The following is a 22,690-nucleotide window of genomic DNA, read 5'->3' on the forward strand; positions in this document are numbered from 1 at the left end:
GACCCCTCCAAGCTCCCCTGGCACCAGGGTGGGAGCCAGCCCCGGGGCGGGGAAGGATCCGGCCTCTCCCGTAGGGACTGGAGGCAAAGGGCCGAAGCGGCGGGCGATGTAAAGTGGTCCCTGGGCAGGCGGGAGCCGGTGTTAATCATCACCGACGTGTGACCAGCTGCGCGGATCCTGTTAAGGAGATTTATATATGTAGTTCATGAAGGCAATCATCTGGCTGGTAATCTCTCATTGTGCACCGCTCCAAGGCAGTTCGTTCACACAACTGGCTGCAAAATGAAGATATTACTATCTCTCCTGGGAAATGTCTGTGGGAAATGTGTGTGTGTATGTGTAGCAGCTAAACAGCTGGGATACTGGTGCGTAATGAGATAGCAGAGCATTACTCATAGCTCCAGGAGAGGACATGGAAGTAAATTAAGAAATCAGCATAACTCACACAGCTTTTGACCCACCACTAATAGCACCAGCAGTGCATGGGAGTAGGACATGGTGTGGCTGCAGTTCATTCATCAGCACATCACCAAGGGCTGGGCAGCACCTCTGCCACAGCTCAATTGTCTCACATCCACAGGGCTCAGCCAGGCACAACACACCGGGGCAGCTTTTCCCAAAACAGGGTGAGCCCAATCACGGGGACACGAGGTCAGGCAGCCCACAGCTAACAAGTGCATGTAGTAAGGGGGTGGGGCAGGGGTTTCAGGAGGACCAGAGTCTAAGACAGGTAGATGTGCCCCAAGAATCACAGGCATCAAAACTTCCAGGTGCAAGATCAGTCACTTTCCAGCTGCACATCCCAGCACTCATATGCCACTGACAACTAATTCCTCTGCACCCTGCTTCCTTTCAGGGTTATCTGACAGTACCTCCACCCTTTTCTCCCAGAGTCCATGGAGCAAGCCAAATGGAGATGATAATCTGCTATGAAATATTGGTAGCACTGAGCTGTAACAGTCTGGGAAGTGAAGGGAAAAGGGAGCAACAAGAATCTCTGGGATCAAGTTGTCCTAGTTACCTACTGTTTTCCTGCCTTGCAGGGATACGGGGAGTTTGTTGCATTCTCACTTTTCTGTGGAAGAAGTCATCTGAGTATGAAGTCAGGTGAGACCTGGTTTTAACCCCTAAGACCCATCCTGACCAGTGCCTCTCAGCAGTCTGCACCAGACAACACTCGGCCATGTAACCAGCACTCTGTCCTAAACATCGTTCATAAGGATTCAGCAAAACAGTGTTTGCCCTGTGACCACCAGCAGAAAAGGGTTCTTAGCGTCCTCTAAGACAGCCTAGGATCTCACATCAAATCTCCTGGGGGAGCTTTGCTCTGGTTTCACTGAGGTTTCACTGGTTTCTCCTTGCAAAAGAGCAGCATGCTTTGTTCCTGTTTTCCCATAACTCAGATCAAGCTGCCCCTCACATTTTAAAAGCACCTGTTCCCCCAGTAGATTCAGAGTTAAAAGGCATGAGCAAGTAAAATGGGAGCACTGGGAGAGTTTGGCCAAGACAGAGTCATCTCAAACCCCAAACCACTGCTAAAAGTCAGGGAGGGGAATAATAAATGACCCATCCTCCCCACTTCCCCTAGGAACTTCTCTCCCCAGCACTCTTTCAAGGGACAGCAATGTAGTGAATATACAAGCAGAGGGGACAGAGTGGTTAGAAAGTGTCCCAACTCCCAGCTTGAGGTGAAACACTGGGATGGGCAATGGGAGACTGAAGAGGAGGAGGCAAGAAGGTTGATTTTTGCCCATGATCTCCTCTCTAGGTAATGAACTTCTGAGCACCTGATTAAAAGGGAAGGGATCTTTTGGGACACCCCACACCTCCTCTCACTCAGGGAGATGGAGAAAGAGGACTGTTCCCACCCTCTCCTCACTACGGTACCTGGTTGAGGGAAGTCACGGCGAACCTGGGGATAACCAGCTGCATGACAAGCTGCAGGACAGAGGTGACCAGTCCAGCCAGGATGGCCCAGGTGAGTGGCAGCGGAAGCATGCTGTAGGTCGCAAAAAGCGTGAAAAGCACATAGCCAATGCCATCCCCAAGGAGGCCACAGCCCAGTCCTGCCGCCAGAATCTGTGTGGCCATGGCCACCCAAGTGACAACACCGCTGTACTGCAGGTAGGTATACGAGGTCGTGTCCTTCCTGACCACCACTAAGGCACAGATCACCACCTCGATGCCAGTGAAGAAGCCCAAGAGGATGCCCTTAATGGGGTCCATGGGAGCAGAGGCCAGGGTCAAGTGGAGGAATAGTAGGGTCAGCTTGGTCAGCACATCCAGGATGTTCATGACCACCTCAGATTTGCGCCGTTGACCCAAGAAGTAGCGCTGGTAAAGGCGCTCCAAGTCCCGAGACTTGAATGAGTTGCGGAGAGTGGGGAAGATCACCCCGCGATACGTATAGCCCCAGTTGAGGAAGAAGTCGGAGTTGCTGGGGGCACAGTCCAGGGGCAGAAAGCCCAAGTCTCCGCTGCTGCTTGTGCCCTCCGGGAAGACTTTGGTGCCTCCGTTGTTGTGGCGCTCGCTGCCCAAACTCCGTCCGGCCGACTGCCGCCGGAGGTGGTGGTGGTGGTGCGGCGGGTGCGGGTGGTGGTTGGGGCAGCAGGTCTCGTCGGAGCTGAAGCCCTTGCCCCCGCCGCTGCTGCTGCCGCCGCTGCTGCTGCTGTGTTCTTGGATGAAGCGCTGCTCGGTGATGTGGCGCACGGCCGTCTGCCACAGCAGGCGCTGGGGTCTGCCGCTGCCGGGGGGAGTCCTGTTGATGGTGTAAAGTTCATCGCTGTCGCTCAGACACCGCACCTCCGAGAGCTCCATGGCGGTGACTGGCGGGGGGCAAAGCACTGGCGCGCGGGGGGGGGGGAAGGGGCGGGGGGGCACACACCGTCTTTGGGGAGGGGAGCAGGGGGAGGGATGGAACCGCGGGAGAGGAGGGAGGGTATGTCGGAGGGCGGGTGGCGGCGGCGGGGTGGCGGTGCGGGGATCACATTTATAGGCGGGTCCCCGGGTCTGGCGGTGCGGCTGGCGACGGGGCTGGTTGGCCGCCGGGGTCCGGGGGGCGGCTGCGCCGGCTCAGCGCAGGCTGCCCGAGCCCCGTGCCCGCGGCTCCCCGCGGAGCCGCATCCCGCGGAGCCCGGCTGCGGCGCAGCCCCGGCGCCCCTGAGGGATCGGTGCGCGCCCTGCTCGGGGTGATGCGCGGCGGGGAAACCGAGCCGCAGGTCCGGAGAGGAGGTGGAAGAGGGAGGACCGGAGCATCTACGGGAGCAGCCCCGCTGCCCGGTGGGCGATCCTCGGCCCCATCCGGAGGCCGGAGGCACGGAGTTGTGGGGGCAGCCGCCTTGAAGTGCCGGTCACAGCGGGCAGCTCCTCTCTGCGGGGATCCCGGGGCTCCGCTCCGAGGTCTGCTTCCCGGGAGCTGCTGTAATTCCCGCGGTTGCGGTCAGCGGCAGCGCTGCGAGCTCGGGCAGGAGGGGAGAGGCGGCCAGGTCTCGGGCATCCTCGGTCACGGCGCTGAAGCCGCCGGCCGGGGGCTGCCCGCCCGCTTCCCCCCGGCGGCGGGTCATGCCCCTGGCTTACGAGGCTCCTCTGCCCGGGGGGATCTCGGGGCTCCCATCCATCGCAGGCAATCGGCTTGCTTGGCAACGGGAAAAAAAGGAGAGAAAGAAAGAAAGAAAAGAGAGGGAAAAAAAAATCACATCGAAACCCAAATCTAAAAAAAAATAGAAAGAGCGGGGAATGAAAATCCCGCCCTAAACTCAGAGCTCTGGGAAGCCAGATGGGAGCATCCCAACTTCTCCGCAGGTCGGGGCAGGGAATGTCCCGGCTCAGGGGCTTCCCCGGCGGCAGGGAGGAGGAAGGAGGAGCAGGAGGAAGGGGCGAGGGCAAAGCGCAGGGATCGCGGTGCCTGCGGGGCTGTGGGGAGCTGGTGGCGGGCGCTGCCCCGGGAGCCGCGGGACCAGCACGGCGGGACCAGCACGGCGGGACCAGCACGGCGGGACCAGCACGGCGGAGCCGCTGCCGCCGCCGCCGCCGCCGGAGTGGAGCTGCGGGCGGGCGGCCCGGGAGGAGGCAGAGCCCGACGCGGTCAGCTGATGCCCGCCACGTCGGCGGGGCTGTCCGCACCCCCCCGGCCCGGTTAAAGCAGCCGCAGCCGCGGCTCTGGGAGGGGGCCAGGGGGCGGAGGTTGCCGCAGAGCAGGTCCCTTGGTTCCAGGAGTCTCCTTCCAACGTCACTTTTGGTTTCTCTGAGCTGCTCTGCTCTAGGTGCCCCGGACTGTCCCGCATTGCCTGACAGGTGCATCCATCCCCCGCGCTCAGTGAGAGCTGATGTTGCAGCCGGGCATCCCTCTGCCCCGGCACAAGGGAGATCCTCAGGCCTTGCTTGGAGCGAGCGCATTTGCCCAGGGTGGGGGAGCCCTAGGCACCCCTCCACCTCTGCCTGGGCAAGTTCAGACCCTCTCAGAAAGGTTCCGTCACTGCCAGGACTGTGGCTCTGACCACACTGTGTTAAGTGTGTGTTTGATGATGCTATCCTGACAGCATTTACATTAAAGATACTGGAGAAATAACAGAAACTGTCCCAGGCACAGAGCCTGGAGTTAAAGCCAATCCTCACTCCCCATGCTGGCAGATGAAATTGCTCCTACTCCTCTGCTTGTGGAGTCACTCTATGCCAGCAAACCTGGATGTGTTGTGCACAGTGGCACAGCCTGGAGAAGGAAAAGGTATCTATCTTTACCTCCTCCGTTCCCCCTCCGCCCAGAGTAAACCTGGTTAAAGTGTCTGAACCCTGTCCTGGGGGAAAGGCTGAAACCTCCAGTTTTGGAGCTGAAACCATGCTGCTACAAGCAGCTGAATCAGATATAGCCTACAGACTAGACTATGGCAAGTTAAGGGAGAGGTGTTTTCTTTGTGCTTCAAAAGACAAGAATGATGCCTGCTGAACTCCTTGATATAAATATGCAGCTGCCTTCTGACAGCAGCAAGGATGTGTGAGGACAGAGGCATTGCCTGGAAGGGAGCTGTGCTACTCCACTAGGAGCTCTGGCTTGTTGGGAATTGGGGTACTTAAAAATGGCACGTGATGCTTGACTTCCAGTGGGCCTAAGCCACCATGAACACTCCAGCTGTTGTTGCTTAATTCACCTTTTTTTATTATTATTATTGTCAGGAAGACATGGTAATTTAGGAAGGATTTCACTGATTGTTTCTATATTTGCACTACAATAGATTTGGGGACTCCAGCCAAGTCTGTGTCCCGCGTGTGATGCAGGTTTTGCACAGATATGAGCAGAGGAAATTCTTGTTCTCCAGAGCCCAGATAAGGAAAGAGTGGCATTTTTGTGAACAGAGATGGGTCTTTCCTGTGGTTCAGCATGACCCGGCTTAACCTGGAAAGGGTTAATACTGGTTTCACAATAGTAATAGAGACATATCCATGCTCCTAGATAAATCCCATGGAAATTGTAGCATTACTTCAAGATGAAAATGTTACTATAAGCAGAGAAATCTTATATAAAGACATATATTTCTTTTATAATAGAAATTATAATTGTTAGTGCTATTACCCCAAAGCACAGAAAGAAAGCATCTTTCTCATTTAGATCGCTCAACCTAAATCATGATATATCAAAGGAAAAGGAAACAAATATATAATTCAGCTTAAGGAGACATCCATTCAGAAGAGATAAGATGAAACCAAGATAGGTACATTTCAGTTCTCTAAAGTTACTGTGTGCACTGAATCACAGTGCTGGCAGGGTCCTTTGCCTCATGGCAGAGTGAACTCTACTCTCATCATTTCTCCTGTGATAGAGGCTCTGTACCACCCCAGGCAGTCTATTTTTATGCTTCTCCATCCTTATCTTTTTCATATCTAACCTGAACATTCCTTGCAGCATTCACTAAGCACATCACTTCTTGTCCTGTCCACCATGAACAGGGAGAACAGATTATCCTGGCAGTAGCCTATACATATTTAATGAATGTCTCTTCCATCCATTCTCTCTTCCCCTTTTCATTGCTTAGGCTAAATAACATAATTTCTGCCATTTTTTCACCCCATGGGTCACATTTTCTAGGACTCTGGTCTTTTTTGTTTGTTCTGGATTATATACTCTTGTTTCATGATTTTATTTTCTTTCTTTCTTCCCCCTCTGTGAAATTCATACAAGTCAACTTGGTTCTACAGCAGAAAGTTGTCTTGTATCTAAGACTACCTTTTCTGATGTGCATTCCTATTTATACATCCTGGGACATACCTGTTGTCCTCCCAACACAGGCTTATCCAGAACAGTTGGCCTACTGAAACTTTGCTGTCCTCAAGGCCTGGGCAGGTGTCACTTGCTCTATATGTGCACAACAGCCTACATGAAGTATCTTGCATTTGCCCTCACTGGAATGCATTGTTTTTTCCACCCTGTATGCGAAATTTGAAATAGAACATGTTGAAAACTAAACCTGTCCTCCTCCATGCCAGCAGCCCTCCCCAGCTCTGTGCCATCTGTGTGTTTGGTGAGCCTACTCTCTCTTCAGTGGTGATGGCAAAGCAGTGCAGAGCGTTTAGGTAACAGTCAGTGTGTTCATTTCTTGCACTTATTTCTGAGTCAGCCACAGAAGTACTGGGAACCTTTGTGAAGGGTTACTGAGAGGGGACAAGATCTGAGCATTGGCACCCACTGCAGCAATGCTCTTGGATCTGCAGAGCAAGGAGGAAGTCTGACCATCCTGGGGAGCAGGAGGGGGATGATCCTGCCTAAGCCCAGGTTGCCAATGCAGGCTGGATGAGCTGGGAGTCCAACAAGGTAAATTCACACATGCACACAAAGTCCTGTAAGTCCCAAACTCAGTTGGCACTAGATTAATACTGTGCATTATTCAGTTTTTGCTGCTATTGGATTTCTTCTTTTTTTTTTTTTTTTTTTTTAATAGAGCTAAATGACTTGGCAGTGTCACAAAATCACTAAAAGCCATTTAAAAATAATACTGTCACTAGAAGGCTTTTGAAGGATGAAATCAGGCAGAATTCATTCCTCTTCTGTCACCTGAAAGTTTATGTCACACTCCTCTCCTCCTTCCCCCTCTCTACCCACAGTAGTAGCATTTATGTACAGTTTAATGTTATGATATTTAATCATGCAAATAATGATCTCATTCACTTTAGTGGGACTATTTATGTCCTCAGGATCGCAAACCTGGCACCATGCTCTGCAATGCTCTCTAGGGTTCTGCAATAAAGATGGCTTCGTATCCAACACATTATGAAGGAACACTTGTGTTATTATTCGTCTTTTTTATTTAAATGCAGATTTGACAAAACAATTCAAAAAGGAAAAGTGAACAATTGACACAAAGCCACTGTATCTCTTCATGCCCACATGAAATGTGAAAGTTGAGTAATGATGAAAATGATGGAATATGAGCAAATTAGCTTGGAATTGTCTCCTTACCTGTTTGGTAGTTTGGCTTTTTCTTCCTAAAACTCCGTCTTTCTTTTTGTTTTCCTCTTCTCCTTGGCAACAATTCAAAAATTTAGACATTCTAAGACTACCAAAAAAAAAAAAAGAAAAGGGAAAAAAAATTGAAAAAAAAATTCTGGCACTGACTGAGTCTTTTAAAAGCCTTGTCTATCACTTTCCTCAGATGAATGCATATATGATGTCTTGTACAAAAGCAAACACAGGGCATAAGGGAATGGATTGAAAATTGTAACACTGGTTAGTAAAAGCATTCAGACTAATTAATGAAAGCCATGGTAAAAGAAACACAAGGCTTCATGGACTGAAACATCAGAGAGAAAGGGGATGAGGGCACATAGCTTAGCAGATGATGGAAAAAATCAACATTTGCTGTGCTTTGCAAATAATTTATTTCAGTACGGTAAAAATATCAATGAAATATTTTAAAGTTTGCTAGCAATGAAGCTAAATTATTTCATACCCCAATGATACCACAAAGAAAGCGAAAATAAGTAAAAGGACAGCAAGAAATACCAATTTTACTGCTTCTCCATGTTGTGAAGCTGCAGTTCCTCACATGCAAATAAGTTTCTTATCTCTTCCCTCCCTTCACAGATACACATACCCACATAAAAAAGGTCAGCAGATGGTCTAAGCATGGGGATTTTATGAAGGGAAATAAGGAATTGGAAATTAATAACACACCTTCTAACCAATGTTTGGAGCCGTGTTTTCCCTCTCTCTTCCAGGTCCGCTCTTTCTTTACCCATCCAGCTATTGCTCTGATTTTGAAAATGGATTAGCACCTGTGACCGCTGCAAATCTTTTACTCAAGACTTTTTAGGCACTGCTGCTGACCAGGAATAGATGTTTTGTACTAAAAAAGAGGTCTGTCTATACAAGCAATTGTAAAAGCAATGGAAATTTTTAGGTCTTAGAAATAACCCGCATTTTTAAGACAGTGAATTTAAGTCTTTCATTTACAAATTATTATTTCCATGTTTTTGCTGTGGATGATAGTATTGTTGTTTTTTTCCATTTTTTGGTTGATTAGGTTTTGGTTTGGTTTTTGTTTCAGAGCCAGAGATGAAACATGTTGGAGCAAAGTAAACAAAAATGACTAAAAAAGACTGTTCTTCCTTGTTAGGAAAGGAGGGCCTTTATCCAAATTCAGAATCAAGTGCAGTTTCAAGAATTTGAAAAAAGATACCTTCCCAAAACAGAACTGCTGTCCATCACATTGCCCTCTGGGCCACCCAGAAGTTTCCCTCAGTTATTTTGCCCTTTCCCAACCAGGTTTTAGAGAGCAGATGTTTCTTGGCTCATCTCTCTCCTATACACACCACTGCTCTCCTGTAATGCTGTTAAATCCCCAGAGCACCTGTACTGCTGAATGAATCATACTTTTTACAAAGCAGTAGATGGTTCTTGATACTTTATGGGCTTCCTTTGAGGGACAGAATTTTTTTCCTTTTAATACAAAAGACCTTTGACTTACATGTTAATTGCAGCAGAAGTTAAAAGGAAATGAATATTAAATTCACGTCTAAAGTGAAATCTTTATAATCCACAGAAGACAATCCATTTACAAACATTTTATTCTCAATTTTCTTGAAGCAGCAAGTGCTAGGAGTGATATCCTGATTGGTGAAACTACAATTGAAATTAATACTAGAAAGGAGACTTGAGTTTGAGACATTCGAAAGAAACTAAGACCATAAAAAAGCACACATAAGGCTATTCTATATAACTTTTTCACTTGGACTAATAATTCTTAGCTTGATTTAGAAGGTTTAACAATCAGATCGCAAAGTGTTTTTTTTGTTACAAGATGGAGATGTTTCCTGTGGATGTATACAATAAATCTAATTAGGCTTCAAATAGGGAAACGTTATATTGTATGAGATTTTAAATCCATCCAGATCAGTATCCTGCAGTTACTGCAGCATAAGACATATCCTAAGAGGAAATCCCCCTGTCAGCCACTTCAAAGAGGGGAAAGTCTGTTAGGGTTGTGTATGCATGTGCTAATGTGCATGTATTAAACCTTGGAACAGGAACAAAACCTAGAAACCTTCATATTTCCAAGGGAAAGGAAATTCCTTTTGTTTCTTCTCCTTTTTATGTCTGGGGGAAGGGAATTCTGTTCAGTTTTTAAATAAAATATGAATCCAGTTATTAGGCTCTTGAGAACTCCTTTCTTTGCATCCCTGTTTCGTGAGCCAGGGAAGCTGGAAGCCTTGGGACGGTCACTTGTGTTTCCAGGCATATTGGGGTTCAAGGATGGTAAAACTACAAAAATGCTGGGAGTCTGGGCCAAAAAAAGACTTTCACCTTGTCATGTTAGAATCAGACCCCTGAGCTGAGTTCTCAGGCAGCTCAGGGTTGAATTGACAGGGTGCCAGGCAGGTTTTTGAAAGACTCTGGCTTATGTTTTTGAAACATTGCTTCATCAGATAGTTTGCATACGTGAATGTGTAGGACTCCAGTTTGCTGGCCTGCAGATAAACACAGGGTTTAATTCAGCTGGGTTCCTATGCAATTCTTTCCCCCACACAACTCTTGCCTGTCACTCTCTTATCTTTTTTATGAAGGTTTCTTGCATTAGGAAATGGAGAGCATGCAAACTAACCCTTTAAGTGACTGGCTGTGTGGCAGAAGAGCACGGATGCCTGGTGTGCTGCTGTTAATAGTGATTTATTTCAAACTGAGCTGCCATCATAGCTGAAGCATGTTAATCTGCTCATTGCCAGTCAAGCTGGGCTGGTAGATGTGCTTAGACAAAATGTTTAGGAGGAATCGTTGACTCATGGCAATCTTCAGTCATTCTCTGAAATGATACTATTAATGTGTATGGGCTCAGCAGAGTACTTGTTTCTCCATTCTATTATCTTGTTTTTATATTCAGTAACATCTTCCTTGGCATAGGGGGAGGATAATAGATTCATGATTGAGCTATGTGTTTGATATTGAATTTCTCTAAATCACCAAAACTTGTCATTTTCTAGTGTTGCAGGATTTGCTGTAGAAGATTAAATCTGGTTTCCTTTTGATAGCATTGGCAGGTTTTGGGTGCTTCAGATGAAGATTTAAGAATGGTCTGTAGGTGGTCTACCCTACACAAGAGATTAATTTGATCTTCTATGACATGACAAGAAAAGGCAATGGCAATCTTAAAGCCTGCATCTACTCTGCTTTTAACATTGTGAGGTTACTTAGAGCCGAGGAGAACATCATCCCATGCCAGGTAATACAGGGATCTACGGAACACCCAAATATCTTTTCAAGGAAACAAGCATGGAGAATGCCTATGACACCTGTAGGGCTCTAAATCCAAGTTAAACAGCTCCACATGAGAATCAAGCTATAGGTAATATTATTGCGATTAATATTATTTACAATGGCAACAACAATAACTTACTAAGGGAATGGTTGTGGCTGCTCTCAGTTGTATTACGAAGCACACAAAATTATTTATTCTGGAATCATAATGGGAGACAGTATATCCTACATTCCAGTGCTTCGTAAGGAGGAAATTCCACATTTCACTACAGTCTGCTCTAAGTTTTTTTGGCATCTCTTGAACCAATGTATTTCCAGTGGATGTTTCCAGCATGCAGCAGCTCAGACATTTTCTTTCAACAGTAAAGGAACACTGGGGTACCGCTGCCTGTCGATCCCAAGTGTTATCCCAATACAATTCACTTTATAAAGTGAGAGATGCCTCTGAAATGAAAGGCCAGTGTGTTTTTGATTGCTCTAAGTTTTTGCACATGAATTTTTCTTTGAATTCAGCTTGTGACTACAACCCATTGTATAACTCTCCCAATAAATGTATATTAACAAAAAATTTCCAGTACCAATGGATTTGCAGCCCAGAATGGGATGCACCACTTAGATATAGTGAAGAACCAGTGACCACTGTGTTAAGCAATGGTCTTTATATATAGCACTTGACCTCTTCTGAGATTTCTTCAGGAATTATGGTGAGGAAATATTTAAATATTTAGGGGGAAAGACAGTATCTTTCATAATTTTTACAGAGGCAGGAGGCTGGCAAAGTGGTGAAGATTTAGTGCCACAAACTCAAGATAGAAAACGAAGTCCTTTTCCAGATTTGAACTGAGAGTTGTCCAAAACCACTCCAACAGCAAATGTACTCCTGATCATTCAGCTTCTATATTTTAGCCAGCTATATTCAGAAACTCTTAACAAACATCCTGGTGGACCATTTTGTCTGTTTTCATAGATCGTTGACTTTTTTTAACTTCAGTAGCATTGCATTGTTTACACTTTAAAATGCCTACCAGAGTTAAAAGCTTGTGTGATGGAATATGTGCTGTACTTAGTAAGTTCCAGGACAAACAGTGGCACCTATAGTTGAAGGGCATAACCAGATTTAAAAATAATATTGGCTAATTCAAGATATGGGCAAGAAAAACAAAGAAAAGAACAGAAGATGCAATTCACTAGGGGCAAGTGGAAGGTACTGCATATAAGCAGAAATAATCGGTTACACTGGCACATGATGGGGAACAGCTGCTTAAATAGCAGTTCTGCAAGAAATGATCTGGGGCTACTGAAACTGAGCCAACAATGTCATGTTGTTGCAGAGAAAACAAACATTGTGGTGCATAAGCAGAAAGGTATTCTTGCAGAATAATCTTTTCCACTCAGTTTGATACTGGTAAGGTCGTAGCTGAGTACAGCAAGGGACAGAGACTCTCTGGGGGATGGGTACAGGGGACACTCCCTTTGTGGGGCTATGCAGCCCCATCCCAGGTCATCAGGCACTTCTGTGGGTACAGAGATGTGCTGAGGCTGAGACATCAGCCTGTGGACCTGAGGACTGGCATCTTATGGCCTTGCTGGAGAAGGGACTGATGTCCTTGAGATGGACTGGGATAGGGTCCTGGGCCATGGGCAGAGGTTAGAGAGGCCCTGGGAGAGTGCATCAGAGCCAGTAAAGAACTGATGATGGCTTTGGGGGATCAGAACCTGTTTTGGGACACGCATATCAGGAAATAGTGGATCTTCCAGAAACAGTTATGAGAGACACTGGTCTGAGATGCAGGGAATGTAACCAGCAGGAAGGTTTGAAAGAAACATTTGTTTGGTTGTGTTAAGGTGCTGCCTTCAAAGGTCATCTCCTAAAAAAATATTAAAGAACAGTATAATAAGAATAGTAAAGAAGCAAAGCAACACAAAGCAAGTATTAATGTTTTATAACTGTAGAGGATATTGCTATTTACCTGACTGATGCATGTTTCACTAAAGAAAGCAAGCATTCAAACTGCATTAGTGATTTTCTAAAGTGTGGTGGATGTTATTTAGATGTGATGACACTTGTCATCACCATATGTAAAGTTTATTTATAATGTATTCTTGACTCATTTTCACATTTGCATTTCAAAACTTCATTTATTCTGTGTTAATTTAAATTGTACACATAGCACGTGGGGGGGACAAGCTAATTTCCTTTTAAAGAAACATCAGCTTCTAGCAGCTCAATTTTAACAATTTCTGCAGAACAGGGAGGAATTATTTTTTTATCCTTGATGGGCTCTCAACAGTTGAAATGTAGCTATTCATCTTTCTTTATTTCAACAGCTCAGAGTCATAGGTGCTGTATATTTGCTCTCATAATGCTCTGTATTTTTGCAGACCTCAGTATTTTGTATGAAGTGAACATACAAGGCCACATTCTCATCTCATTGAGACTCTCTTGACTCAGCAAAGAGAAGCTGGCAGAAGTTCAACCACTTCTCTCCAGTTCTGCTTGGCAAAAGGCCAGGCCCAACGTAGTCACCCATCCTTGCATGGAAGGAGTCTAATACCCAGAAGGCAGGATTCAGCCTGTAGGGTGCAGTGTGTGTCTCATTGTAGTTTGTTTCTTGCTGTATCTTAGAGCAGAAAGAATGACCATTGAGCCAGACTCTTTCCACTGCCTCTCATTTGCTGTAGTGGCTCCTCAGGAATGGCAGAACAAAGGCTGCTCAATGGCAGTGCTGAATGCTTTTGCTCTTGTGAACTTACTTGTTCCCAAGTGAGCTCCACTGACACCTATTCTGGTCTTTTCAGTAAAGAAAAGCTTGCTGTACTCTCACGGGAAGCACAGAGTCAATATATTCCACCTTACCAGCTTGTCTCCCAATTTATTTTTCTACAGCCATAGGGTATAACTGCTATGCTGAACTCCAGGTGCCTGAAACTACTAAATCCTGACAGTGATATCCTTGAATGATTAATGCCATTACTGCCACTCTGTGATCTGAAACCCATCTGCTTGGACACTGTGGAATGGGTCTCTCCCATTATGGGCAGTGCCCATAACCAATGAAAAGGACAGAAGGGCTTTTACTGCCTCTTTGCAAAGTAAGAGGTAAAGTCAATTTTCCCTCATATTCTAAAGTGTGACATCAGGGAATGCTTGTGACTTGTGCATCCGTGTTTCAGGCTGGCTCCTCGCTGCACACTGGCTGAGAACACTCAGGGAATGACCCACTGGGGTAAATCTTAATCTAGAAGAGAACTGCTATTTTACCTCCTGCTTTTTGATTTGGAATGGCATTTCCTGCAGAAGTGTACTAAGGAGGTGCATTCACATTAACTTCTCATTCACCCCAAGATCATGTAGTAGGTGTTACCTTCTTTTCATGTCTTTTTCAGTAGTTGATGGTGTGGTGAGGCCAAAGCACACATGGAAATTCTCACTCCAAGGAACTCCTGAGTCATGCACCGTTTCTTGTTTGATTCCAGAAAAGGAAAGAAAGAGAATGGCAGTGATAACACCTAAAAAGATGGACACACTGCCAGATTGGGAACATCTTTGTCCCTTGGGAGAAGCCAGTGCTAAGAGCTTCACAAGAGAAGGAAGTCAGCCATATGTACTTGGGCAACACTACAAGTAAAGAAAAAAGCCCAGAGGAAAAACTCCAGAGTCAACTGTCCTTTTTCTAAGAGAGGAATTTGAGGAAGGTGTAGTTCAAACCACTGATAGAGGTAGATCATAAGTGAGGAAATATCAGAGAAGTATGACAAGTATTACCGAAGACAGAAACTGGAGATAACACAAAAGAACAGTGCCAGTCATGTCTGACCAAAGATTATTTTTCCCATAAAACTCTACCAAGAAAAGGTTTATTGACATTTGTCCAAAGGAGAAATCATTTCAAAGACATTACTAGTAGGGATCTAGTGGCTCAGTTACTCCTCTGAAATATGGGAAATTACATCATTCTACCTGATGCAGAGTGGAATTTGAAGCTACGTCTTCAGATGTGCTGTGGGCCCCTCATCACACAGGTGCTGGAAAAATCTTTGTCTGACCCACGAAGTGTGGAACCGTTTATACAAACCAGTTATACAAATATCTGCTCCAAGAAGAGCATGAAACAGACCTACGCAGAGCAATCCACTCATTCCAAAATATGGGTGGCTATGTCACACTGAAGTAGTGAGTACCAGGAGCTGCAGGTGAATACCTCTGTGTCATTCACTCTGGCCCTTAGAATGCAGGCTTCATTCACCCAGGCTCTTGATTCACATCATACAGATAGTAAGGACTACCAAGATGATTTTGATAATGTCTTTTTGGAAACCACTTCCCTCTCTGAGTCCTTTGGATGTAGGAAAAACTGCTGTGCCCCCTCACAAATTTTTCATTTATATTAGAGAAGCTCCCTCAGAAAAACAGAATGACCTTTATGTTTTTTTCCCCCCTAAAATACAGTGCAGCCAGAGGAATGCTGGATGGGCTGGAGACAGAAGAATTTATAATGGTTCGTGCCATTAAGCTTGGTAAAAACAACAGGGATTATATACGCCTGCAGTGTCTTTCCTAAAATATAGCTTTGACATCAGAGGTGTTTGCTGTCCCCACAACAATTGGGAAGGCTTGAGCTGTACTGTATTAGGCCTTTGATTTCACTGCAATGACAAGGGTGAAATAAATGCATAATTCTAATGCAGAGTAATAATAGCTTTAGTTGGATGAGCAGTAAACATGTAGAATGATCCAGTAGGTGGATTCAGCAGAGCTGTGGAATCCTAAAAACACCAGAGGCAGATTTTCAAGTCAGCAGATTAGAAAAAAGAAAATACAATTATCTATGCCACAGTTACATTCTCCCATTTATTTGAGGAGGGCTGGTTCTTAGGATCTGGACTGCCAAGGCAGAGGAAACACTCAAGAGGCCCTTTGGCTAAAGGACACCTGAACCTACATAGTTCCTCCATGGCTGGATGAGTTGCAGGTAAAAGCTACACTGTTAAGTGGGCTGTGAGGATTAACTGAATGTCCAGGGAGAATGGAGTGAATTTCTTACATTTCTGCCTCATACTTTTAAGGCAGAAAAGGGTGATGTTTCTCTATTCAGAGAAATGAGACTGCCAACAGGGAAAGAGACCCCTCTGCATTAAGAGGAGCAATTAGAGAAGGTTGTTGGCTCTCACAGAGGCCAGGAGCACAGAAGATGGGAGGAAGAGTTTGGGTGAAGAAGCGCTGCACAAAGAAGGCAGGAGCAAAAGGATATTCTTGTTTGAATGCTTCATGACATATAGCTAGGATAAATTTGTTCTCAGGAATGATTTTTTGCTTTTCTCTCTCCTGGGGTTTGTCAGAGCTGCTTGGAGCTGTGTTGGAGAATGGGCTCTTTGGTCAGAAATATCCTGTACTTGACTGTCTCTTTCCAGGTGTCTTGCTGATGGCAGCTTACGTGTAGTGACATGCTGGCATGTCACCCACCATGATGGAAACATCATCAGGGACTCCCTATGCACAGCTTCCAACTTGCTTTGCAAGGCTGCAATTTAAGGAATTGAACTCTATGATGCTTGTATGTTCCTTCCAAATCAGGATATTCTATGATTCTCTTACCTCTGCCATCTACCCCAATTAGGCTGTCTAGTAGGCAGAGGAACCCAGACAAAACAACGACCAGTTCAGCTACCACACAAAGTTCATTACTGCATAGAATTAAGGATACCATGATTAAGGTTATCATGAATTTTAAGTGGCAGAAACACTAGCTCAGCCCAAACTATCCAAATATTTCCCTTCAGCTGCTTATTGAAAGTTTTTCTTCTTTACTCAGTAATGATGTGCAGCCTGAGCTCACGGGGATAAGCCCTATTATCAGTCTCCTTGCCTACACTGGGAAACACAGTCCTACAAGCACATTTAAGGCTGAACCTCAGCCTGGCAGAGAGGTGGGATGAACATGGCTCCAAGCTTATACCACTTTGGCATCAGGTCTTGCAGTGCCTTTAACTGGTCTGTTTTGACTGAGATCTAGAAACTTTTCTGACTCAGCCACAATGAAAAATCATCCATGTTCTTTATTTCCTCTCTTTGAATGAGTTTCTGTTTCCAGTTGCCAAATACAAACCCAATCCCACACACATCCTCCTGAAGACAATGAAACTTAGCAGATATTGTTCTACATGCCAGATTTTTAAGTCAGAGATAAGACTGAAGGGAAAGTTTTGCTACTGAGTAACCTTCTTCTTCTCTCTGCTTATACATAATTGACTACTTGTTCCATTTTGCCCGTTTTTGAATGACTAAAATGAAGCACTGCCTACATGGGCATGTTTCTCTCTAGGTAACAGACATTACCATGAGTCTATTTCTTAGAGGCCGATCTAGAGGTATTTTTGCTCTGTGTCAGTCTATATCTTCTGCTTCTCTTCTGCCATGTAAAATAAGTCTTATTCTATCTCCAGAACAAAATAACACATATTCCAGCAGCTGTGTATGTCAATAACAGCTTAACTTTCCATTTCTCCTCCTGCCAGGTAGTCTTCTAAAGCCTTTCCCTTTTTTCCATACTGGAATATTTAAGTTAACCTTGACATGCTGTTGTGTTATGAAAAGATTTTTCTCCTCTCATGTCATGCAAAGAGCAGAACAGGACATCAGCACTGAGTAGTTGTAAAGATATGCTAGCTCACAGGTACTAAATCACTTTTTTTCCTTCAGTTATGCTGTTCCTGGCTTTCTGTAGTCTCAGACAGAATGAGTATTTTTTTTTGAAGGTCCTGGGAGTCATCCTTATGCAGATAGCACCATCTCTAATAGGACAGAACCCCACCGGGTCTTGACAAGATAGACAGATTGGGGGGGCTGATAAACAGGGTTTGCTTGCAGTCCAAGACTTGGCAAATGATGAAACAGAACCCAAGTCCCTGCAAGGGTTTCAGTCATGAGCAGAAGATGATGGAGTGAGAGATGGGACTGGAGATTGAGCAGAAAAAGATTGGGCCAAAACAAGATTGGGCCCGTAAATTCATCCAGTAGAGACCCCTAAATCCAGGACTAGGGACAAGTTCAGCATACATCTGAGGGGTTGGATCCATTCAGGATAGAAGTTACCTACACTGTAGAGTAGAGTCTGGTGGTCCTACGACAGACCACGAGCAGGGGCTGAAGCTCCAGGTCTGAGATAAAAACCTGGGCCCATGGGCAGAGACATGAGTGGAGTCTCCAATTGATGCTGGTCAGTGAGATTTATACCTAATAGTGCTCCCAGGGCTCCAACACTCAGCCACTCAGGGTGACAACTGATTGAGGGTTATGGCACCCAAACCTTCTTATCCATGCTCACATGTGATAGCTGAGCTCCATTAGACCTCTTAAGCATCAAAAACTTAAAAAATCTACCTGAACGCAGGCCATGGGTTTTTGACCACACACAGACATATCTGAGACATCCACCTGAAGCTGGCTGGAGACCATGGGCACATCCCTGAAGTACTGGAGGCCAAGTGGGAGTCCCTAGGACAACTCAGCTGGCCCCAGGCATCCCTGTCAGACAGTCATGTTGTCAATGGCTATCGCAGAGGTAGGGAGCTGGACAGTTCATAGCATCCAACTCAGCGGCATACTGCCACTAAGTTAATTTTAGATACCATGGAGAACCTGTCTGAAAAACTCAACATGGAGATGACAACTTTCCAGGATGATATGATAATATTATCTTTTTTTTGTTTGTCATGCTCAGCTCTGGAAGACTCTATCTCATAATGATTTTTTCAGGTAAGTCATGTTCTTCCTTTTACCTCTTCTTTCACTGCATGGAAGAACAAACCTCTGAAATCAGGGAAGGACAGTGATTTTATAGGAACATGGGCAGTAGGTGGGAAAGAAAACTGTTTATCCTGAAAAATCTTTGATCCAATCTTCTTCATTCCTTGTCAGTTATGTGCTCCAGCCTCATTCTTGTTTCCGTGCTATAGCCCTAATCCTCATTTTCAGAAACAGCTGTATTACATTGGCAGTACCTTCTTGACTATGGAAACCAGGATGCTGACAGATAAACTTGTCCAGAAAGGAGAGCAGTGCACTTAAACTATAATCATCATGAGTCACTACAGCAGCTCTTTAGAACCAAGGGAAGTGTTTTGATTTGTGCTCCATTTTCAGTAAAAAGCCAGAACGTTCTGCAGAAATCAGACACCATAAAAAAATAATTACCTCAGTAGCCCAAATTTGCTTCTACCAAGTGGTTTTGATGCAAATTTCTCATCTAGCACTAGGAATAATCTTGTTTAAGATATGATATTTTGAAAATTTTAACAGCAGGAAAGGTAAAATGGAATAATAATCCAGTCTAATCCGCGGTAGTACAATTATGCCAAAGTTAAACACGTAAAAAAAATTGCAAAGCTGTCAATTGGTCTTCCCTCGGTGAAAGTTTTTGTAGACCACGACAAGTTTTGGGTTCTCTTTGGTAAAGCTCATTTGAGACAGAGGGAAAAAGAACAGTCTTCTTAAGAACTGTAAAGTACGCCATAAGATGTTTTAAAGAGGAGACAACTGTGTTAGTGTCCTGGGTTGCAGAGTATTCTATTACCATCCTCATGAGCTGTTGAAATCAGCTGGGGCAGTGTTTCCTTGCCTCCTCCCCCCAGACTGTCTTTCTGTTAATGGCCCATCATTGTCCTGCCGCCTGACTCAGAGATAATTCCCTCTGGACTATATTCTGTTAATGAGCCTCATCAACACTTGGCCTCATGACTCATTACCCCATTGTGAGATGCTCCACCCAGAGGGAGGAACCAAGCATCCCATCGTGGATATAATCTGAGATGCTGAACACCAGAGACAACCCTTTCCAGATTTCCAGAGGACAGGAGCTACACAGCCACCGCTGGACCTGAGGAAGAACAGGCCCTTTTCCTACAGGATCACTGCTTCAGAGGACTGCAGCCACCATTCTACCAGACTGCTACCACCACCCTGACTAACAGGGTGTCCGGTTGTATCTTGACTCTGTTAGTTTGAACCAGTGTTTTCTTTGAGTTTTTTCCTTTTCTTTAATTTCTCCATTAAATTGTTATTCTGACTTGGTGCCTCCCACTGGTTTGTTTTCAAAATAGTACAATTAGTGTAGCCTCTAATTTTAAAATCTCTTCTTGATAAACCTTGAAAGATGACCATGAATAAAAAAGAAAAAAGTTGTCTGCAATAATATATAGAAAGCACATAATATAAGTGGAACAAGACTGGAAAATGTCAAAAAAAAGCAGTTTTAAACAATTTAGAGCACTGGAGAAGGGGTAAAAATTGATCACAGACTGTGGGACTTGCTTTTGATGAAGCTCTTCCCCCATCTCATCATGTTTGATGCCACATGCTCAGTACACATAGGTTCATACAAGCAAACTGCATTTGCACTGGACAATGGTAGTGGGTTGACCTGGTGGGATGCCAGGCACACACCAAAGCCTTTCTCTCATTCCCCTTCAGCTGGGCAGGAGACAAAATATAACAAAGGGTTCATGAATTCAGATAAGGACCAGGAGAGATCACTCATCAAATACTGTCATGTGCAAAACAGACTTGAAATTAGAGATATTAATTGAACTTATTGCTAAGAAAATCAGAGCAGGATAATGAGAAGTAAAATAAAACTTTCAAAATACCTTTCTCTCATCCCTCCCTCCTTCCCCAGCAGTGCAAGGAGACAGGGAATGGGGGTTGTGGTCCATTTATCACACGTTGTTTCTCCCCTGAGAGAGAGGAGCTGTTCCCCTGCTGCACTGTGGGATCCCTCCCACAGGAGACAGTTCTCCATGAACTTCTCCCGCATGGCTTCATCTCATGAGCAACATCTCCCTGTGACCTGCTGCAACATGAGTCCATCCCACAGGCAAGAGTCCCCCTCAAACTCCTGCAGTGTGGGTCACTCTGGCACAGGGTGCCATCCTTCTGGGATGGTGTCCTTCTGGGACAGGCTGCCCCAGCCTGTGTTCCTCTCTCCAGGAGCCTGCTGTGGGGTTACAGTTTCCTCTCAGGCATCCACCTGCTATGGTGTGGGTCTCCTCCATGGACTGTAGGTGGACTTCTGCATCCCTGTGGATCTCCATGGTCTGCAGGGGCACAGCTGCCTCACCATGGGCTGCACCAGGGGCTACGGAGGAATCCCAGCTCTGGCACCTGAAGCATCTCCTGCGCCTCCTTCCTCAGTGACCTTGGTGTCTGCAGGGCTCTTCCTCTCACATGATCTAACCCCACTCTGGCCAAAATTACAACTGCGCAGTAACTTTTTGTTTATCTTTCTTCTTCAGTGTTATCACAGAGGTGTTACCACCCTTTCTGTTTGTCCCAGCCTTGACCAACAGCACATCCATCTTTGAAGCTGCCAGGGATTGGCTTTGCTAAACATGGAGGAAGCTTCTGGAAGCTTCTCACAGAAGCCACCCCTGTGATCCCCCGCTACCAAAGTTTGGCCACGCAAACCCCATACAACAATCTGTAAGCTGTACACTGGCATAGTCAACAAGGTTTCACCCAAATGTCTGCAAAAGGACAGGGAAAACCCTTTGCAACTTCTGCATTGAACACCTAATAAGATATAGAAGCAGCTGCAGTCCAGATTTTAGATCATTAGTTTTAATGGTCTGTTCAGTTAAGATCCTGAAGGATAAAAATAAGTCTAGAAGAGCCTCAGATACTTACCTAAGAAGTGCAAGGCACAGCAAACCAATTGGACTGAAACAGGTGCATGGCAGGACAGAGCTGCTTTGATGTGAGATAATCCCTTGCCATCACAGATCACCTCCTAACATTCACAGCTGTCCCTCCAAACTGCTTGCACCAGATCTGGCTGCTTGGTTCCTCCTGTACAGCCAATATCTGCAGCAAAGCACGAAACCTGGGAACTGTTAGGATGGAAATGAGCTAATTTGGGAGTGGGGAGCTAGTGCTTTTTTATTATTTCTTCTGCCTTCACTCTTATCTATTTGTGGCAGAATTGGTGGATTTTTTCACCCATTCTTCTTAGAAAAGGACAGTAAAGCTTATTAGGTTTGTACATGTCAGTTTCTCCTTTTTCAGGATTTCTATTCTTAACCTCTTCAATTGTAGAATGACAAAATTGTCAGGCTCCTACTCACCTTTTACCAGTCAGAAGCACATGTCAGGTTGTTTTGTATCATTAGTGTCTTAAAGTAGTCTGGAAGTTGGAAACATTGCAATAGAAGTTGTGACTTTTCTCTCAGAGGAGCTTAAAGGAAATGCTAATGTGTTTGAACCAGATTTAATTCCTCCCAGTTGCACTGCTACCTGAGGCTGTAAAAGCCAGTGAACAGATAAATCACAGAATTATACACTATCCTGAGCTGGAAGGACCCACAAAGATCACTGAGTCCAGTTCCTGGCCCTGCACAGGACATCCCAAGAATCACACCATGTGTGTACCTGAGAGCATTGTCCAAATGCTTCTTGAACTCTGTCAGGGTTGGTGCTGTGACCCCTTCCCTGGAGAGGCTGTCCCAGGACCATCTGGCTGAAAACCCTTTATCTAGTATCCAACCTAAACCTCCCCTGACACAGCTTCAGGCCATTTTCTTGGGTCCTGTGACTGGTCACTACAGAAAATAGATCGGTGCCTGCCCCTCCTCTTCCCCTCACAAGGAAGTTGTTACTGCAGTGAGGTTTCCCCTCACTTTGTTCTCCAGACTGAACAATCTAAGTGATCTCAGCTGCAACTCCTATGGCTTCCCCTCCAGACCCTTCACCACCTTTGCAGCCCTTCTTTGAATGTGCTCTAATAGCTTTATATCTTTCTTGTATTGTGAGTTAGGCTTGTCCCTGAGAAAATTTCCTCCTGCCTCCATAGGGGGAATGAACCTGCCTCTTTGCAATCCTTCAGATGACTTCTAGCTGTTTTGAAGACAAAAACTCTTCCATATGGCATTCTAATTGCACAATAAAAATGATCTAATTGG

General features: G+C 45.4%; 1 protein-coding gene across 2 annotated transcripts in view; it reads right to left on the bottom strand.

Moving 5' to 3' along the window:
* The window catches only part of ADCY8 (adenylate cyclase 8), a 123,049-nt gene extending 120,178 nt beyond the window's left edge, over positions 1–2,871 (bottom strand). For both annotated transcript variants that reach the window (XM_048286422.1, XM_048286421.1), the window contains exon 1: positions 1,888–2,871. In XM_048286422.1, the coding sequence (XP_048142379.1) occupies positions 1,888–2,817 (930 nt within the window). In that variant the 5' untranslated portion in view covers positions 2,818–2,871. The remainder of the gene's footprint in view (positions 1–1,887) is intronic.
* Positions 2,872–22,690: the final 19,819 nt, after the last annotated feature.

The sequence above is a fragment of the Corvus hawaiiensis genome, chromosome 26 (genome assembly GCF_020740725.1).
Source record: "Corvus hawaiiensis isolate bCorHaw1 chromosome 26, bCorHaw1.pri.cur, whole genome shotgun sequence".
Taxonomy (NCBI): domain Eukaryota; kingdom Metazoa; phylum Chordata; class Aves; order Passeriformes; family Corvidae; genus Corvus; species Corvus hawaiiensis.